Here is a 13203-nt window from a genome sequence, read left to right as displayed (position 1 = left end):
TATCCCTCAAAAACTCAAGAAACTCATTTTCTTTACTTCCAGTTGCTATCTCATCATTCGAGTCTATATTGCCATAATTAAAATAATCCATAATGATCACCCTTTTCATATTTGCTTGGCTAATTTGACTATACATTTCACTATCACCACCATCCACATTACCAGGTCTATAACAACATCCCGCCAAGTATTTGATTCTATTCAGCTCTATCTCACACCATACTGCCTCAAAACCACTGGCACTATTTCCATCTTGTATCTCTACTTTGTATGGACATAACTCTTTCTCTATCATCAATAGCACTCCCCCTCCCATTTTACCCCTTCTATCCTCACGAAACACATCATATCCTTCATCTCTATTCCTGTCAGGATGTCGTCCTCTTCCAACCATGTCTCACTTATTCCGACAATCTTTATGTGAACAGAAACAATTAGTGCAACCATTTCATCTGCCTTGTTTCTTATACTTCTAGCATTTGTATACAAGCACAATAGCTCATTTCTGGATCTACAGCTAGTTCCATTGATACTACCGCTCACTCGACGTGATCTCTCCATGCTGGACTGGGGCCATTTCCCTTTCTGCTTCTTCATTTTAAAACCCTTTTCAATTCCTTCTGTTTCCTCTTGATCTCTGATCATCCCATTTCTTTCCTGCCTACACATGCTCTCATCTCCTCTTGGAGCATCCACCTTTCTCGTGCTGTGCACCCCTGTTCACCGTTAGCCTCCCTGTTTCCCTGCGCCTCTTGCACACCTATTCTCTCATACCACTCACTTCTCCATTCATACCCACTTCTTCGATCTCTCCTGTCTTACTCTCCTGCTCTTCCACATCACTCCCCTCTTGATCTGATTCATTCTCTCTATTCGCTTCTCAACCTTCCAGCAGCAGTCTCTCCAAGCAACTCACACTATAACCACTCAAATGCAGTCCATTGCTCCCATACAGTGCACTTCTTCCTTCAAACTCATTCCACACATTAACAAACTGTACTCGCATCTCCTCACACATTTCAGCCAGAATATCATTCATAATCCTTGCTCTCCGCCTCATTTCACCACAGTCATATCCAGGTAACACACTGAGTACTCTTCCTGTCACACTATTCTCTTTTATCCTTCGAAACAGCCTCTTAATAATGGCCCTTTAGGAGGATTTGAATAAGCTAGAAAGGTGAGTGAATAAATTAGTATATCAACTTAATTAATCCATATGTAAGTTCTCAAAATTTGGAATCTACAGAGATGTTGCATACACTGTTGGTTGAACTATGCTATAGGAAGTGCTGGAAGCAAGGGATCTCGAGTGTCATGGTCAATAGAAATTTGAGGTTTAAGAGGCCATATTGCAGACTAGTAAAGATAACCCAGGGTATTGCTGCAATCTTGTGAAGGAGACTTACTGACCAACAGAGATAAAAGAGTTGTGATTTGCCAGCCTGGTTGGCCGAGTGGTTAGTGTATCCACTCTCGAGCCAAAAGGCTGCAGGTTCGAATCCTGCTGTGGGCATGGATGTTTTTAATTGTCTGCGAAACTGGTGGTGGTCAGCAGATGGCATTGTTGTAGATTATGCAGTGGAGATGGAGAGGTGGAGTGGGTGCCCTCCCTTGATGAGTATTTCGACTCCCTGGAGGTGTCACGTAATAATAATAATAATTCCATTGTATAAAGCCCTGATCAGACTATATCTTGTCATTGAGATTTGAAGTGAATGAGGTAATCATTGAGATGGTACAGAAATGGATAACAAAAATGATATGACTATGCAGTATTGATTATGAGGACAGACCAATAGCATGCAAGTTGCAGAGTTTGGCAAATGGAAGATTAAGCAGTGGTATGATTGAGACATTTAAATTGTTAAGAGGTATTTACATGATTAAAAGTGGGGAGAGTTTACATACAGAAGGGAAGGAACAAGGACAAGGGGCTATTCCTGGAAGTTACAAAAAGAAGTGAGGATAGTTGTATTATGGAATGTATTGCCTGATAGAATGGTGAGAGTACAGAGACAATGAATGAGTTTAAGAAGTGGTATGATAGACTTAGTATTGTCTAAGATGGGTATATCACAGTAAGTCTTTTGAATACATGGAGGTTCTAAATTATAATGATAAGAAAAAATTTACTCTAAAAATTTTTAATAGAATATTTAACTAAAAACTTTTGCTTTATCATACTCATATAAAGTCGTTTCCCACTGAGTTTTGTTTCAACTGAAGGTAATTTGCAGGCTATTTCACTTGCATCACGATTGCTATCATTTGTCACTTTTAAAAGGGAAGGAGTGAAAGGCTCTATAATTTCAACAGTATTTTTTAATGAAAGAAATTCCGATGTGTCTTTCGCCATCGCATCACTTTCATCTGTTAATTGTTGTCTGTGATTCCTTGCTGCTTTCCCTTTGAAATACTTGAAAATTGTATATATGCTTCCACCAGTTGTGATCATCAAAAAAATACTTAGAAGAGTGCTGAAATAAAATAATGAAATGAAATTTATATTTATTTTCAATATAAAATTTAGGAAGTCAATCAATGAAAATTAATTTGCAATATAAAGGATATTAAACAGAAGTTAAATTTTTGTTTACTAATTTAATTTTATTACAGTAAAACGCCTTTTTTACACTTTTCAGGGGACTGATGGGAAAAAATGTAAAAAGCAGGAAAGTGTAAATAGCAGGAAATGTAAAAAAACATTAAAAAAATACTAAAAGATCACTTACTGCTAGTATGTGAGTCTACATACTAGATTACAAAATTTAATAACTGAAAATAAATAAATTTACAATTACGTACATTTATCTATTTTTAAAAATCTTTAATTGTTGATTTTTTAAATTTAATTTTATTTTTTTTTTACATAGCGCCACATTGCTTTTCATTGCGTTGCGTTCAATGCTTGACCTGTATTTTACTATTGAAGTTTTTTACTATCGAAGTTTTTTACTATCCAAGTCCAAGATCTTTTGCTAAATGCACACGTGTTCCGGCATGCCAATCTACATGTCGCAGAATTGTCATCTTTTCTTCTACCGAAATACATTTTCTGTCTTTTTTCTCCATGTTACTAACATGGATAATCCACCACAGCAACTTTCACATGCTAAATTATGTAGCAGAAATTCTGCAATATCAATTCGTACTGTGATTAAAAAATCACGGTATCGCTCATCACTACATTACTGCTGCAAGCGTAAAAGTTACCATGATGGCGAAAACGAAACTACAGCCGAAAGCAACGCCATCTGGGAACAGAAATGCGACGATTTCCGCAGAAATCGATTCGAAAATCAGTATTGCCACCCGAGAAAAAAACGCAAATCACGGGAAATAACGTCCACATCAAGTTGTTAATGGCGGGAAAACAATATATCGTAAGAATAGACCTGAAGATGGGACCAACGGAAAATGACGTAAATGGCAGGAAAACGTAAATTGCGGGAACGTAAAAACGGGGTTTTACTGTAATATGATTTTTGATTATTTTTATTTAATTATCATATCATTCTAGACATCTGTGGAGTCATAAGACACTGGGAAGTCTGCCTTAGACATTTTTTTTTATGTTGCTTGCAACCATGAACAGTTATTTGCTAGCCTATAGTGCATTTTGTACTATGGGTGAGCTAAGGATTTTTTTTCCCATTTTTTAACTCATCTTAAGCTCTATGCTTGAAAGCAGAGTTGTTTGGAGGGGAGAGAGAGAGAGAGTTGTTTTTTGTAAGCCTAGAATAACTTCAAAATAGAGTTGGCTGGCAATTACACATATAACAAAGTCACACAACGTACTATTCTTCCAAAAAAAGTGCCAAAAGTTCTGTTCAAAATGGCATAAATGTTGTCATCACTAAAGCACAGAGAGCGATCATAATATCAGAGATCAGCGAATATCAGAAAACTGTCAGTTTTATCATAAGATTTCGTCACCTACTGCAATAAGATTTCTTCTCATCCAGTCTTGTTGCAGAAAGGAGTGTTTCTGCTCTCCAAGGGCAGATATTAATTCCACTGTCGCATGGATATTTGTGAAAACCTTTAGGTGATAGGCAACTTTTGTCACCTCCCATGCCATTGGAGATATGATACAGCTCAAAATAAATAGTTCCTTCTTTAGTCTCAAGTGGGGTTTCCAGATTACATACCTCTTATCCCACCTAAATGTATGATAGGTTCAAAGTATTTTGTATGCAAGATTAACATTAAAAATATACAAAATATAAATAAGTAAAATGTAGGTCAATTAATTAAATTGAAAATATACCATAACTGTGGCCTTAATTGCTGCATCAATGGATTATTGGGATTGGTGCTAGATGGAATCCTCTAAACTAGGAGTTCAGGTCACCCACAGATGTTGAGGTTTAGTAGAATATTAGTGACCTATTTAGTAAACTCTATAGTCTTGCTTTCCATGGAAGCTATGATATCACTTATTAGCCAATTATTAAATCTCCCCATTTCTGTATACATCAGGTGGATGTATATAGAAATAGGAATGATCTGGAAATTAAATGTGCCAGTGATCATATTATGAGGTTGGTATCTAAATCCCGATTTAAACTATACTCACATCCCATTGTTACACTGCCCAGAAAAATGAAAATTGAATGTTCTAACAATTCTTTGTTGCTTGTTCTATGAAAATGACCCAGTGGAGCAGCCTAATTATAATGTGCTATGTCATATTGTAAGAAATGTGAAAAAGGATAGTATAAAGTTTACTCTGACTGACAGTGATTTACTATCTGAACTCTGTAAGGGCACCTCTGGGACAATCATATAAAATTTCACATATTAACTTCACTAAAGGAAAGGCACCTCTGGGACAAGTTACATCAGTCAAGGATGAAACCAACACATAGAACTTTACTACAGCAACTAACCATGATTTTGACATAGTCAAACTAGCTAAATATCTATTTTTGTTTATCATTTAATGGAAAGCCCATTAGGAGAGTGTGATTTGCAACTCCCCAAAGATCAGCCACATCACAAATTGTTCATAATACATGCTATTAAACATAGCATGAATAGTCTAGTAACACAAATGTTTTAATAATAAACAATTATATTTAATAGCATTTATTACTATTCTTATTATTATAGTAACCCCCATGGAGTCCATAGACTCATTGTGGAAGGCCTGCTAAACCAGCAACCTGTCTATTATAATGAACTTTGAAATTATTTAAACTCCCTGTATTCACAATGCACTCTGAAAATGCATTCCACTCAACAACAACTTTCCATGTTTTTGTTGAGTCGAAAGTAAAAAATCTACTCTTCATAGCCTTCTTCATCGCATCTTTTCATCCCTGGAAGTTGAATAAATTCCAGGGATGAAATCGTACACCCATTTTCTCTCATTTTATAATTCCTTCTGTATTAATCTGATAGAATCCCTTAACTAACTTGAAGGTCTCTATTGCATCTTCTCTTTTCCCCCTATCTACCAAGCTCTGTAATCCACATTTCCTGATTATCCTGAATATGGCTATGAAAATAAGATGAAAACTGTGTTGGATTTCTATACTAATATTCAACTAGAAAGGAAGAAAAGGATATTTATATCAAGTTATATATAAAATCCCAAGGAAAATGAATAGGTAGATAGAACGGCAGGTGATGTGGATGGATGAGTCAAGGTGAACAGTCCTGAAATACAGTCTTGCACTTTGCACTAAGGAGAAAGAATTGAAGAAGTCAGCAAGGTTGAGTACCTGGGATATATTATTAATGTGAAGAATTGCTGTTCAGAAGACGTCAGAAGAAGGTTAGGAATGGCTAAAACAACAGCCAGAGACTTGTCTAAAATCCAGAAGGATGGATCTATCTCCATGGGAACAAAGTTGAGGATTTTGGATGTAGTTGTTTTTCCAACAGCGACTTATGGATGTGAAACTTGGAACCTAAAGACGTCAGATAAGAAATGGATATCTGCTTTTGAGATGTGTTACAGAAATCTGTTGAGGATATCATATATTGAAAGGCATACCAATGAATGGGTGTTAGAAAACATCAGTAGAACTTTAAAGGCTCCTTAAAGATATTGACAGAAGAAAGTTAAAATATTTTGGACACACTGAAAGGATGGAAGGGAGACTTCTCAGAACAGTAATAGAAGGTAAAGTTCCTGGAAAAAGAGGAAGGGATAGACCATCGATGAGATGGATGGATGGATGGATGGATGGATGGATGGATGGATGGATGGATGGATGGATGGATGGATGGATGGATGGATGGATGGATGGTGTATGTGTGTGTGTGTGGAGTAAATGATTTTCAGAGAGTTGAGGCCTCCAAAAGAGCAAACAACAGGACTACATGGCGTGCGTAGTGTGGCACATCACCGAGCATCAGAGTGACCATACAGTTACATATGTTCACTGGGCATCCATACATATGGATGCCCAGTGAACATATAAATAGACTTTGGAATTAATCGACTGAGAGTTGCTTACTATGTTGGCATAATGCACTACATGAAGCAAAGGATGCTGTTCCTCATGATTAGGCCAAAGTATCTAGATGTAGAGATTATGGTTATATTATATCTAATACCTGACCTCCATGGAGTCAGAGACACATCGTGGGAGGTACACACCACAACGCTCATCTGACTGTGCCTTAAACTGATTCAATATGTCTACATCTACATTCATAACACACTCAGGCAATGCATTCCACTCACCAACCCCTTTCCATGTAGAGAACCTTCTTCTCACTCCTCTGCTCACACTCTCCTTATACAGTTTCCAGGGATTGCCTCTTGTTCTACCCTACTCTCCCATTCTATGAAAAATCTCTTCCATGTCAACCTGATAACATCCCCTGACTAACTTAGATATCTCAATCATATCCTTCCCCCCTCCTCTGCCTATTCATGAGGTTTTGCAATTTACATTCTTTCAATCTGTCTTCATACTCCACATTCCAAAGACCACTGACCACCTTTGTGAATCCTCTCTGGACCCTTTCTAACATATCCTCATCACCATGAAAACTCGGTGACCAAATCTGTGCACAATAATACTTATGAGACCTGATAAAGGCCCTTATATAATAGCATCATAACCTCTTTATTTCTGCATGTCAGGGTCCTCCATGTCTATTAACTGTGTGTCATAAGGCCTTCTTTGATTTGATGGAGCAAAGACCTGTGACTGTGGTCACTTTGAATTATGGCGTAATTTGACTGTGATTTGTTTTATCTGTTTTTGCACATGCACAAGATCAGTTAAATCATCCGTCGTCGAACTATCTCTCATAAATGTTCCTTGAATTCTAGACAAAATTCGAATCCAAATTCTTCCAAATAAAGTAGAGGTTGGTTCTTGCATTAGATGGCATAAGGAAACAGAGAAGGCAAAGGATCTTGATTCATGGACCGTGGTTCAGAAAGCTCTGTACAAAAAATAAAAATAGGTAGAGACATGTCAGTGAGGTAATAGACATTAATGATTACAGATAAGGAAAATTTAGTTCTATGTATAAGGCTTTAATAAGATCATAACTACTTCATGTAGAACAGGACAGGACAGGCGAATTTTGGGAAAGATGAAGAAACAGGATAAAAAAGTTCATAAGCAAGTAGTTAAGATAACATCAAAATGCAACATCAGTATGTGAATAAATTGAGAAATCAAATCGGAGGAGCTTGGAATAAAATCATGTGATTGAGACTGTTGAGGTAGCTTACTAGATCGAAAGTGCAGGGAGACAAGAATTGGCAGACATTTCTGGAAGTTTTATACAGATAAGAACGGGAGCAATACAATTTTCTTGCATGAAGAATGTTGAATCAATGTAAAGCAGCCCTAGGGCTGCTTTCCATTGATTCACCATTCTTCAATGCAAATTTCTTGAAATTTGCATTTAAGAATGCAAATCTCAATTCAACATTCTTCATGCAAGAAAATTGTCTTGCTCCTGTCCTAATCTGTATAAAACTTCCAGATATGTCTGCCAATTCTTGTTTCCCTGCACTTTCGATCTCGAAAGCTACCTCAACAGTCTCAATCACATGATTTTATTCCAAATTATTAGAAAGGTAGATAGTGAATGAATTGAAGGTGTAAAATGATAATCATTGTGAAATGATTGTGAAAGGCTCAATGAAGAGTGGACCTTCTCCATTGAGCCTTTTGACATAGATTCTATCATTATATGATAGTAATCTTAAAGTTAGGGATCCCATCCCGGTTTTCCCGGGACAGTCCCGGTTTTATTACTTCTGTCCCGGCGTCCCCATATGTTTAGTTCGGGATGCTAAATGTCCCGGTTTTTTAGAATATAAAAATATTAACATTTCTAATAAGAATAAGTACAAGTCGTAATATTTTTTGGGTGCTTTTAAAAACGTATGTTTACAAAACAAAAAGCAGAGATATTTATTTTGTAGTTCGGTGAATTACCAGAATGTTAGAATTTTGGGAAAACGATTTAGTTCCATACATTTCATTCAGCCAGAGAAAAGAATGTCAGAATGAGGGAGACAGTCGCCCAACTGTATGTTTAACTAATCGCAACCACGGCATCTATTTCGTTCGTCAGATCGGCCGTAAATTTTTAGCAATCTTTTGTCTCAAGCTTAGTTCACATAGCGTACGATATCCGACGGTCCGAAATGTTTCTCATTGGTCGATATGTTTTTGAATATTAACGCGCCATGATAGTTCATTTTCTTTCAACCAATGAGAAACATTTCGGAACCTCGGATATCGTACGCTCTGCGAACTAAGCTTCACGCGTGAACTAGTAACTTATGTGGCTTGTTGGACCTCAATCCCATGGATTATTATCCCTTCATCTGTATGAAAAATGGTTTAAATTAATGAGAATTTGTCGAGCACCTGGCTCACCCATTTTAGGGCAGTGTGGGAGCGTCTGTACCGATGAGCAGAGCCGCTTTCTGACGCTTGTGTTCCCACCATCGTTTTCATCGTAGTTAGATGACTCTCGAATGAGTTGATTGGGATGAATAGCTGCTTTGGTGAAATATGTAATGGCAGTATCACGGAGAAACATGTGAATATCAGGAATTTCAGCGTCTCGGTGGAGAAGAGTATTCCTGACAAACCACGGAGCATTGAATATCACACGGAGCCATTTGTTCTGGATGTGACCTGTAGCTTTTTGATGTTGCCAGGAGGAGTGTGACCCCAAGCCGGTGATCCATAACTTAATGTGGGTCTAATGATTGTTTTGTAGATCTGTAGTTTTTTTTTCAGTGCTGACACGGCTTCTTCGGTTGAGAAGATAGTAAAGTTGCATAATTCTGGAGTTTGCTTGACTGCAGGCATAGTCGATGTGAGAGTTAAAGTTGAGGCAGTTGTCTAGTTGAATACCTAAATATTTGGTGCTGGATTTCCATGGGATAGTTGTGTTGAAAAGTTTGACATCTCCGTAGTGGGATGCTTTCCGTCTTGTGAAGAGAATGGCAGTACTTTTGTCAGCATTCACAGCTATTCTCCATTTCCTGAGCAATTTTTCGAGGTTTGTTGCTGCGGTTCATAAGCGCTGAATAGCTAAGTTCGGCCTGAGGATTTACTCAAAATTGCCATGTCATCCGCATAGCAAGCTGTGATGGTTGATGTCGTGTTAGGGGCGTCAACGACGAAGATGTTAAAAAGCAGCGGAGAGAGCAAAGAACCTTGAGGAACACCTGCAGTGATTCTTTTCAAAGAGGAGTTGAGTCCTCTCAACTTGACCTGAAATTTCCAGTTTTTTAGAAAGGAGTCGATAAGTTTGATAAGGTAGAGCAGAACTTTGGCCATAAATAATTTATAGATGAGGCCTTTGTGCCAAACCTTATCAAAGGCTTTTGCTACATCCAGAAAAACAGCTCCTGTATGTTGTCACCAATTGAATCCAGTAGTGATAAATTCAACCAGTCTGTGAACTTGTTGTGTAGTACTGTGCCCGGTTCGAAACCCAAACTGCTCTTTCGGTATTGTGTTGTTGTTGTTGTTCACCACAACTTGAAGTCGATTGAGGATGATTTTTTCTGCAATTTTTCCCAAGCATGAAGGAGACTGATGGGTCTGTAACTTTGCGGTAACTGAGGCGCTTTTCCCAGCTTATGAATGAGGATTATATCTGCTTGTTTCCATCGGGTAGGAAAATAGTTTAGTTTGAGTATTGCATTTATGATTACCAAATGCATGACAGCTTTGTGCAGAAGGACCTTGATTGTTTTGTTATTAATTTCATCTGGGCCAGGGACTTTTTTGTTGTTAAGCTTCCTAATGATTGAGTAGACCTCTTTAGGCGAGGTGGGACAGATATTTTCACGGCTGCTAGGCTGCCGGAGCGCAGACGGAATCGACGTTGAATTTTCTCTATGAAAACCAAATCCGCATGCGCATAATTAGGACTGCACTGAAGTTGAAGAGCTTCAGCGAAGGTTTCTGCCTTTTCATCGTCCCTATAAACTATACCTCTTCCCCCGTGAATGGACTGCATATTGGAACGGTCCGTGCGGAGAGCTTTTGTCAATTTCCACAAGGAGTTATTTTCAGTTTTCAAGGAACAAAGTTCTCTTTTCCATTGTTGATTTCTGTGATCTTTAGTGCATCGCGAAGTAAGTTTGATGCTCTGTTCAGCTCTTGGTGATCATGAGGTGATAGCGTGTTATGAAAGCGACGTTTGATTTTATTTTTGTTTCTGATTAGAGCAAGGATTTCTTCTGGAAGTAGGTTTATTTGAGCTGGAGTGGAAATAGAAGAGGCTGCAGTTAAGCTAGTTTGAATTTTGCTTTCCAGGTTGTTGACTGCTGCATCAATTTCTTTACAGGAGGAGATATTCGGCACTGAATCCATGATAGTGTTGATGGTAACCTTGAATTTTGTGAAATTAGTAAATGACTGACTGGGAATAAGTTCCTGATCCTCTCCCAGTTTTAGAAGTACTGGGTTGTGGTCTGAACTGAGGTCGTTAATTACTTGCAGCTGGAATTGATGAGATGTGTTTTTGAATATGGCTATATCTAATACATCGGGCCTGCCGTGTGTTCCATAGTGTGTTGTTTCAATCGGGCCTGCGATGATAATATTTCTCAACTTAGCAAAATTGTGAAGGATTTTTCCGTTGTAATTGGCTCACCTGCTATTCTATAAGGAATGTTTTGAGTTTAGATCACCTGCTACTATTGTTGCTTCCGTAGTGTCAAGCAGCTGAGAAAGACCAGAGGATAGTAGAGTTCTGCCTCGAGGGTTATAAACAGAACATATTTTTAAGTTGCCTGCATTAATGGTGTAAATTTCTATGCCAGTTTTTTCCAGATTAGTTGTAAGAATCTTTTTTATCTCATTGTAACGTATGTTTTTCTTGATAAAGATTGCAGTACCTCCACCTCTGGCATTAGGTCTATCATTTCTAATTAAAGAGTAATTTCTTAGCTTGGGATTATCACAGGGCCGCAGATGGGTCTCATTAACTAACAGGATATATCAATTTTGTAGTGGTCAGCAAATTCTTGGGGTTCTAGAATGTTGTTGCTGAGTCAATTAGCATTCCGGAATGCAACCTGTATAGAATTTATTGTGACGGCCGAATTTTATTATTATTATTATTATTCGACACCTCCAGGGAGTCCAAAGACTCATCGATGGAGAGTGTGCCAACAGCATCGAACGATTGGACCCCTTCCAACTACTAACCGCGCTCAAACTTACTTAACTGAGTCATTAGTAGCAAAGGCTCTACCAATCGACCAACCTTTATCGATTAATCAACGAGAATATGACTTAGGTATTTTTGAGAAATCTGTTTGTGTCAGCCTGGTTTGGATTTGATTTGCTAAAAGCTGATAGCATTTCTCCCAAAGTGGCTGCAAGCATTGCAGCAGAGTTTGGGCTGCTTGGTATGGTTTCTGCCGATTTGTTGCGTAAGGAAACTACAGAGGCATACGATTTATTAGGTGTAATAGCCCGCACTTTAATTTCCGATTCAAGTTGTGTGACTCGCTTCTGAGTGGATGGGGCTACTGCCTCCCTAGTCCTTGTCAGGTTAGGTGGATGGAGTGAACAGTCCTTGTAGTTAGCTGGATGTGGGCCAACACAGTTGGCACACTTAGCAGGAGTGGTTCTTGGCTTGGCACATGTGTGCGAGGGCTGATTATTTCCGCACTTTACACATTTGTATTCCGCCCTACAAAGTTTCTGCGCATGCCCATACATTTGATACCAATGGCATTGTCCGGCAGATGTCTTCCTTCTGAGGGGTTCAGTCTTGATAACCAAGTTACAGACAGTCTTAAGGTCATAAATCTCTCGTTGGTCTTTACTGATTTCCACCAAGACCAGAGGCATGGGCCACTTATCCGCTCTGTACATGCGTAATATTTTTATTTGTGTTAATCCTTGCGATTTGAGATCAGTGGCTACTTCTTCAGATAGTATGGTTTCTATCAAACCTCTGATGACCACCTTGAGGTTTTTTCACTTTTAAGTTGAAAAGTGTGATATGGGACTTTCAATTCATCTAAATGTCTGGTGAGCAGACGGTAGTCCGATGTACCTTCAGGCTGAATTCGGACTTCTTCATCAGTGTTCTTTGCTGAATTGAATTTGATGTTGTTGTTTTTCATCAGCTCAGTGATTGATGACCATTTTTCTTTGGAAGTAAGATGACTGGTGGAATTCTCTCTTTAGACTGAGTTACTGTATCTGTCTCTATTATTCTTTCAGTTTGTGCTGTAGTGTCCATTGGTGTTGCTCTCTCTGAGGTCTGAGGCAGCATTTCAGGTTCCAGAGACTCCTTCTTTCGCTTCTTCCTACTGATTACTTGAAAGTCGTCATTATCCTCTAGTGTGTGAATATCAGCTGATGTAGCATTTTCTTTGCTGGAATCTTGAAGAGGTTTAGGGGATTGGCAGTCCTCTGATTCATCCTCTTCTATTTGGTGAATTGCTACCTTTCCTGGCTATTTCCTTTGCAGCAGGCCTCCTACATGCTTGAAGATTGTCAATAGCTGCTTGAAGTCGAGCTCATCATATGGAGAATCCATAATTTGGCCTCAGAAAAAATAGCAGTTTCTCGGGTTTCCCGAGTAATCCTGTAGACTGAGAGTCTACTAGTTAATCCCGTAGACAGCTTAGAGTAAGCGTCTACCAGCAAAAGGTTAGTTTATTATAGGTGACTATCCTAAAAACAAGGAAAAAGGAGTTTCGAGAACTTACTTGGACACAGT

General features: G+C 38.4%; 1 protein-coding gene across 2 annotated transcripts in view; it reads right to left on the bottom strand.

Annotated features, from left to right (window-relative positions):
* LOC150103705 (nose resistant to fluoxetine protein 6-like) overlaps positions 1-13203 on the bottom strand; it is a 206824-nt gene that overhangs the window by 156117 nt on the left and 37504 nt on the right. For both annotated transcript variants that reach the window (XM_090396506.1, XM_090396507.1), the window contains exon 5: positions 2188-2480. In XM_090396506.1, coding sequence (XP_090252632.1) covers positions 2188-2480 — 293 coding nt within the window. The remainder of the gene's footprint in view (positions 1-2187; positions 2481-13203) is intronic.

This window comes from Typopeltis vanoorti, chromosome 8 (assembly GCF_054136105.1).
Source record: "Typopeltis vanoorti isolate ZY-2024b chromosome 8, IOZ_Tvanoo_1.0, whole genome shotgun sequence".
Classification (NCBI taxonomy): Eukaryota; Metazoa; Arthropoda; class Arachnida; order Uropygi; family Thelyphonidae; genus Typopeltis; species Typopeltis vanoorti.
This window is presented reverse-complemented; position numbering and strand designations above follow the sequence as displayed.